The 7,536-nt window shown below is 51.0% G+C and overlaps 1 protein-coding gene across 2 annotated transcripts in view; it reads left to right on the forward strand.

Moving 5' to 3' along the window:
* NR2C2 (nuclear receptor subfamily 2 group C member 2) overlaps positions 1-7,536 on the forward strand; it is a 50,558-nt gene extending 43,022 nt beyond the window's left edge. Inside the window, exons 13-14 of one of the 2 annotated variants that reach the window (XM_075995920.1) lie at positions 4,521-4,626; positions 6,638-7,536. In XM_075995920.1, coding sequence (XP_075852035.1) covers positions 4,521-4,626; positions 6,638-7,351 — 820 coding nt within the window. In that variant the 3' untranslated portion in view covers positions 7,352-7,536. The remainder of the gene's footprint in view (positions 1-4,520; positions 4,627-6,637) is intronic. The other variant, XM_075995921.1, reaches the window with a different exon arrangement.

Raw genomic sequence — 7,536 nt, forward strand, 5'->3', positions numbered from 1 at the left:
ACCCTAACCCTAAACCCTCACGCTCACCCTTACCCAAAACCCTAACCCTCACCCTAACTATGACCCCTAACCCTAAACCCTAACCGTAACCCTAAACACTCACCCTCACACTTTCCCTAAACCCTAATCCTCACCCTAACCATAACAATAACCCTTAACCCTAAACCCTAACCCTCACCCTAAACCCTAACCCTAACCTTAAAGCTATAGTTCTCTTTTCCCCTGGTAAGCCACGCAACGGGGGTTGCGACCCTAGGGTCCCTACCCTAAACCTAAACCCTAACCGAACCTTAACTCTACACAAACCTGAACCCTAACTCTAACCCGAACCTTAACCTTAACCCTAACCCTAAAACCTAAACCCTAAACCTAACCTTAACCCTAAACCCTCACCCTAACCCTAAACCCTAGAACTAACCCTAACCATAAACCCTCACCCTAACCCTAACCCTAAACCCTAACCTTCAACCTAAACCCTAAACTTAACCCTAACCCTAAACCCTCACCCTCACCCTAACCATAACCCCTAACCCTAAACCCTAACCCTAACCCTAACCCCTAACCGTAACCCCTAACCTTAACCCTAACCGTAACCCCAACCCCTACCCCTTAGACCCCCCCGATCCCCCAGTCTTCCTCTTCTCTCGAGCGCGAACAGGTTGAGTCAGGCTGTCCCCAGTGTAGACAGAGCCCCACGCGGCCCCCGGGCTCAGCGAGGGTAGTTGCGCGGGTTATCCAAGCAGTCCCCAGTGTAGACAGAGCCCCACGCGGCCCCCGGGCTCAGCGAGGGTAGTTGCGCGGGTTATCCAAGCAGTCCCCAGTGTAGACAGAGCCCCACGCGGCCCCCGGGCTCAGCGAGGGTAGTTGCACGGGTTATCCAAGCGGTCCCCAGTGTAGACAGACCCCCACGCGGCTCCCGGGCTCAGCGAGGGTAGTTGCGCGGGTTATCCAAGCAGTCCCCAGTGTAGACAGACCCCCACGCGGCCCCCGGGCTCAGCGAGGGTAGTTGCACGGGTTATCCAAGCAGTCCCCAGTGTAGACAGACCCCCACGAGGCCGTCGCCCTCAGAAGGAATAGTCCGGGGTGCCGGGCGTTGTCTCACGGCGAATGGGTTTGGCCCGTGTCCCCGTTGAGAGCCTGGGCCGGGGGAGGCCGCGGCCCCCGGGAAGGGCGTGCGCCCAGACACCCGGTTTTCACGAAAAAGAAAAAAAGGAAGAAAGAAAAAAGTGAGTGCACAAAGTTAAGAAATGAAAAAACGTAAAAGAAGTAAAAGCAAAGTAGAAGAAGAAAAACAAAAAGAGTGTGAGAAAAAGTTAAGAAATAAAGAAATGTAAAAAAAAAAAAAAATGAGAACAAATTAGAAGAAAATAGTGTGAGAAAGTTAAGAAATAAAAACAAATTAGAAGGAAAATAAAGAGTGTGAGAAAGTTAAGAAATAAATACATGTAAAGTTAAGAAATAAATGTAAAAAATAAGAGCAAATTAGAAGAAAAAAAGAGAGTGAGAAAAAGTTAAGAAATAAATGTAAAGTTAAGAAATAAATGTAAAAAATAAGAGCAAATTAGAAGAAAAAAAAGTGTGAGAAAAAGTTAAGAAATAAATGTAAAGTTAAGAAATAAATGTAAAAAATAAGAGCAAATTAGAAGAAAAAAAGAGTGAGAAAGTTAAGAAATAAATGTAAAGTTAAGAAATAAATGTAAAAAATAAGAACAAATTAGAAGAAAAAAAGTGTGAGAAAGTTAAGAAATAAAAAACAAAAGAAATATAAACAAATTAGAAGAAAAAAAGAGTGTGAGAAAGTTAAGAAATAAATACATGTAAAGTTAAGAAATAAAACATGTAAAAGAAATAAGAACAAATTAGAAGGAATAAAAAAGAGCATGAGAAAGTTAATAAATAAATAAATAAGAGAGATGTCAAGTCTAGAACCATCCATAGAGGTGTCAAGTCTAGAACCCTCCGTAGAGATGTCAAGTCTAGAGCCATCCGTAGAGATGTCAAGTCTAGAGCCATCCGTAGAGGTGTCAAGTCTAGAGCCATCCGTAGAGTTGTCAAGTCTAGAGCCATCCGTAGAGATACCAAGTCTAGAGCCATCCATAGAGGTGTCAAGTCTAGAACCATCCGTAGAGATACCAAGTCTAGAACCATCCATAGAGGTGTCAAGTCTAGAATCCTCCGTAGAGGTGTCAAGTCTAGAATCCTCTATAGAGATGTCAAGTCTAGAACCATCAAGAGAGATATCAAGTCTAGAACCATCAAGAGAGATGTCAAGTCTAGAACCCTCCATAGAGATGTCAAGTCTAGAGCCATCCATAGATTAGCCAAGTCTAGAACCATTGATAGAAGTATCAAGTCTAGAAACCTCCTTAGAGATACCAAGTCTAGAACCATCCATACAGATGTCAAGTCTAGAATCCTCCATAGAGGTGTCAAGTCTAGAGCCATTGATAGAGGTATCAAGTCTAGAACCCTCCATAGAGGTACCAAGTCTAGAACCATCAATAGCGGTACCAAGTCTAGAACTCTCCATAGAGATGTCAAGTCTAGAGCCATCCATAGAGATGCCAAGTCTAGAGCCATTCATAGATTAGCCAAGTCTAGAACCATCAGACTTGGTACCTCTATGGAGGGTTCTAGGGATACCTCTAGGGAACCATCTAGAGGTATCAAGTCTAGAATCCTCCATAGAGGTGCCAAGTCTAGAACTATCGATAGAAGTATCAAGTCTAGAACCATCCATAGAGGTGCCACGTCTAGAACCATCCATAGAGGTGCCACGTCTAGAACCATCCATAGAGGTGCCAAGTCTAGAACCATCCATAGAGGTGCCAAGTCTAGAGCCATCCATAGAGATCCCAAGTCTAGAGCCATCCATAGAGGTGCCAAGTCTAGAGCCATCCATAGAGGTGCCAAGTCTAGAGCCATCCATAGAGATCCCAAGTCTAGAGCCATCCATAGAGGTGCCAAGTCTAGAGCCATCCATAGAGGTGCCAAGTCTAGAGCCATCCATAGAGATCCCAAGTCTAGAGCCATCCATAGAGGTGCCAAGTCTAGAGCCATCCATAGAGGTGCCAAGTCTAGAACCATCCATAGAGATCCCAAGTCTAGAACCATCCATAGAGATCCCAAGTCTAGAGCCATCCATAGAGGTGCCAAGTCTAGAGCCATCCATAGAGGTGCCAAGTCTAGAACCATCCATAGAGATGCCAAGTCTAGAGCCATCCATAGAGATACCAAGTCTAGAGCCATCCATAGAGATGCCAAGTCTAGAGCCATCCATAGAGATGTCAAGTCTAGAACCATCCGTAGAGATCCCAAGTCTAGAGCCATCCATAGAGATACCAAGTCTAGAGCCATCCATAGAGATGCCAAGTCTAGAGCCATCCATAGAGATGTCAAGTCTAGAGCCATCCATAGAGATGTCAAGTCTAGAACCATCCGTAGAGATCCCAAGTCTAGAGCCATCCATAGAGATACCAAGTCTAGAGCCATCCATAGAGATGCCAAGTCTAGAACCATCCGTAGAGATCCCAAGTCTAGAGCCATCCATAGAGATACCAAGTCTAGAGCCATCCATAGAGATGCCAAGTCTAGAACCATCCATAGAGATGCCAAGTCTAGAGCCATCCATAGAGATACCAAGTCTAGAGCCATCCATAGAGATGCCAAGTCTAGAGCCATCCATAGAGATGTCAAGTCTAGAACCATCCGTAGAGATCCCAAGTCTAGAGCCATCCATAGAGATACCAAGTCTAGAGCCATCCATAGAGATGCCAAGTCTAGAGCCATCCATAGAAGTGCCAAGTCTAGAGCCATCCATAGAGGTGCCAAGTCTAGAGCCATCCATAGAGATGCCAAGTCTAGAGCCATCCATAGAGATGCCAAGTCTAGAGCCATCCATAGAGATGTCAAGTCTAGAACCATCCGTAGAGATCCCAAGTCTAGAGCCATCCGTAGAGATCCCAAGTCTAGAGCCATCCATAGAGATGCCAAGTCTAGAGCCATCCGTAGAGATGCCAAGTCTAGAACCATCCGTAGAGATCCCAAGTCTAGAGCCATCCGTAGAGATCCCAAGTCTAGAGCCATCCGTAGAGATACCAAGTCTAGAGCCATCCATAGAAGTGCCAAGTCTAGAGCCATCCATAGAAGTGCCAAGTCTAGAGCCATCCATAGAGGTGCCAAGTCTAGAACCATCCATAGAGGTGCCAAGTCTAGAGCCATCCATAGAGATGCCAAGTCTAGAACGTGGGAGGCTGCTGGGAGCGATTTCCACGTTAGGGCACTCCAGCCCGGGCGACAGAGGGAGACTCTTTCCCCCCCCCCGCCCCCCAAATAAAAGAAAAAAAAAAACAAACCCACACAGCCAGCGGGCGGGCCGGGCGGGCGCAGAGGGCCGGGCGGGCGCAGAGGGCCGGGCGGGCGCAGAGGGCCGGGCGGGCGCAGAGGGCCGGGCGGGCGCAGAGGGCCGGGCGGGCGCAGAGGGCCGGGCGGGCGCAGAGGGCCGGGCTCTGTGGTTTCAGACCACCCGGGCCTGAGCGGCACGAGCCAGATCGAGAAGTTCCAGGAGAAGGCGCAGATGGAGCTGCAGGACTACGTGCAGAAGACCTACGCGGAGGACACCTACCGGTGGGTCCCCCTGTCCCCCCGGGCTCGGCCTCAGCGGGGCGGGACACACGGAGGCCCCGGCGCAGCCGGCCTCCACGGAGGCCACGCTTGCTTAGATCCTCCTCGTTTTGTTCCGTTTCCTTTTGAGACAAGAGTCTCGCTCCGTCGCCCGGGCCGGAGCGAGTGCCGTGGCGGCGTCGGCCTCCGACTTCGGGGCTCGAGCGATGAGCCTCCTGCCTCGGCCTCCCTCTCCCGAGTAGCTGGGACGACGGGCGTGCGCCACCACGCCCGGCTCGTTTTTTTTTTCTCTATAAGTTTTTAGTTGGCCGGCTCATTTGTTTCTATTTTTTTTTTTTAGCAGAGACTGAGTCTCGCTCTTGCTCAGGCTGGTTTTGAACTCCTGGCCTCGAGCGATCCTCCCGCCTCGGCCTCCCTCCCGAGTAGCGAGTAGCGGGGACTACAGGCACGCGCCTCCACGCCCGGCTCGTTTTTTTCTATATATTTTTAGTCGTCCAATTAATTTGTTTCTGTTTATAGCAGAGATGGGGTCTCGCTCTTGCTCAGGCTGGCCTCCAACTCCTGACCTCGAGCGATCCTCCTGTCTCAGCCTCCCTCCCGAGTAGCTGGGATGACAGGCGTGCGCCACCACGCCCTGCTCATTTTTTCTCTATATATTTTTAGTTATCCAGTTAATTTTTTTCTATTTTTTAATAGAAACGGGGTCTCGCTCTTGCTCAGGCTGGCCTCGACCTCCCGACCTCGAGCGATCCTCCCGGCTCAGCCTCCCTCCTGAGTAGCTGGGACAACAGGCACGCGCCACCGCACCCGGCTCATTTTTTCTCTATATATTTTTAGTCGTCCAGCTCATTTCTTTCTATTTTTTTTTTTTAGTAGAGACGGGGTCTCGCTCTGGCTCAGGCTGGCCTCGACCTCCTGACCTCCAGCGATCCTCCCTCCTCGGCCTCCTCCCAGAGTGCGGGGATGACAATCGTGGGCCTCCGCGCCCGGCCCGCCGTCAGTTCTGGAATGCAGAGCCGGGAACGAGCGCGGCCGGGTCCAGGCCCGGGGGTCAGGGCCCCTGGGCCGGAGCGAGGAGCCCCCTGCTCCGAGCTAAACCCTGTGCACAAGGCCTGCGTTCCCGTAGCGACTGCCCTTGTCTAGAACCTTCTGGAAGGTCCGCCCCTCTGTCTGGCCAGCAGCCGGGGTGTGCCTGGCGGGACGGTGTTTGGCGACGGACCCCGAGTCCGACCCCTATAAATGATCTAGGTGTGTCGGATAAAATGCTGATTTCACCCTCCGATAATCCGATGGACACAAGTCCCCTTATCTGGGTGAAATTTAATTGGCAGCGTTGTTTGTAAGGCCTGAGCAGGAGAAAGCAAATAAAGGCCGGGCGCGGTGGCTCACGCCTGTCATCCCAGCACTCTGGGAGGCTGAGGAGGGAGGCTCGCTGGAGGTCAGGAGTTGGAGGCCGGCCTGAGCAAGAGCGAGATCCCATCTATACTAATAAAGTAGAAAGAAATGAGCTGGACAACTAAAAATATATAGAAAAAATGAGCCGGGCGTGGTGGCGCATGCCTGGAGTCCCAGCTACTCGGGAGGGAGGCCAAGGCAGGAGGCTTGCTGTGGCCCAGGAGTTGGAGGCCAGCCCGAGCAAGAGCGAGACCCCGTCTCTACTAAAAAAAAAAATAGAAAGAAATTAATTGGCCGACTAAAAATACGTAGAAAAAACGAGCCGGGCGTGGTGGCACACGCCTGTCGTCCCAGCTACTCGGGAGGGAGGCCGAGGCAGGAGGATCGCTGGAGCCCAGGAGTCGGAGGCTGCTGTGAGCTAAATGCTGACGCCCCGGCCCTCACTCCAGTCCGGGCGACAGAGCGAGACTCTGTCTCAAAAAGAAAATAAAAAAGAGAAAATCCCTGGCCCGCTGGGTTCGATTCCGCCCAGGGCAGAGCCGGTCTGGGGCGGAGGCCAGAGGCCGGCCGGCCTCCCCCGGCCTCCACCGGCCCCTGAGCTCGCTGTTCCCTCCCGCAGGTTGGCCCGGATCCTGGTCCGCCTGCCGGCGCTCCGGCTGATGAGCTCCAACATCACGGAGGAACTGTTCTTCACCGGCCTCATCGGCAACGTTTCCATCGACAGCATCATCCCCTACATCCTCAAGATGGAGACGGCGGAGTACAACGGCCAGATCACGGGCGCCAGCCTCTAGTGACCCGCCGCGGCCGCCCAGGAGCTGCCGGAACCTTCTGGAACCTTCCAGAACGTTCCAGATTCTTCCGGAACCTTCTAGAACATTCCGGAAAGTTCCGGAACCTTCCGGAACGTTCCAGAGCCTTCCGGACGCAGAGGGGAAGGAAAAAAAAAAAAAAACGAGAGCGGCAGTATCTCTTGCTATGTGCAAATATTCCCGTCTGTTTGATCCACCCCCCCAGACCACAAGAGACTGGCGGCTGGGAGCCGTCTTCGCGCCTTTTGCGGAACCCTCGGATTCCGGAACGTTCTCCCTTCGCTCCGTCGGCATCCAGAGCTTCTCAAAGGGCAAAAAAAAACGAAACGAAACAAAAAAAAAAAGAAAGAAAAAAGACAAGAGATGAAGTTTTATACGTGTCAGACACTAGTATTAAAGGAAAACAGAGAAAGAAACTGAGAAAAGCAACCCCAGAGAACAGTCTGCGTGTGCGTACGTACATACGTGTGTATATATGTATGTGTTTAAAAAAAAAAAAAACGTGTTCTTGGAACTCATAGCTACTAATTATTACCAGGGTAATAATATTGATGATGATGATGATGATGTTATTGTTATTAGCACTTTCCTTAGCACTTGTTGGGGGCACGTGGCAACAGCAAGGCCACGTGTCCCCCGTGGACAGGGCGGGCCACGTGTCTCCTCCTGTGGACAGGGCGGGCCACGTGTGTCCCCCGTGGACAGG

The sequence above is a fragment of the Microcebus murinus genome, chromosome 20 (genome assembly GCF_040939455.1).
Source record: "Microcebus murinus isolate Inina chromosome 20, M.murinus_Inina_mat1.0, whole genome shotgun sequence".
NCBI classification, from domain to species: Eukaryota; Metazoa; Chordata; class Mammalia; order Primates; family Cheirogaleidae; genus Microcebus; species Microcebus murinus.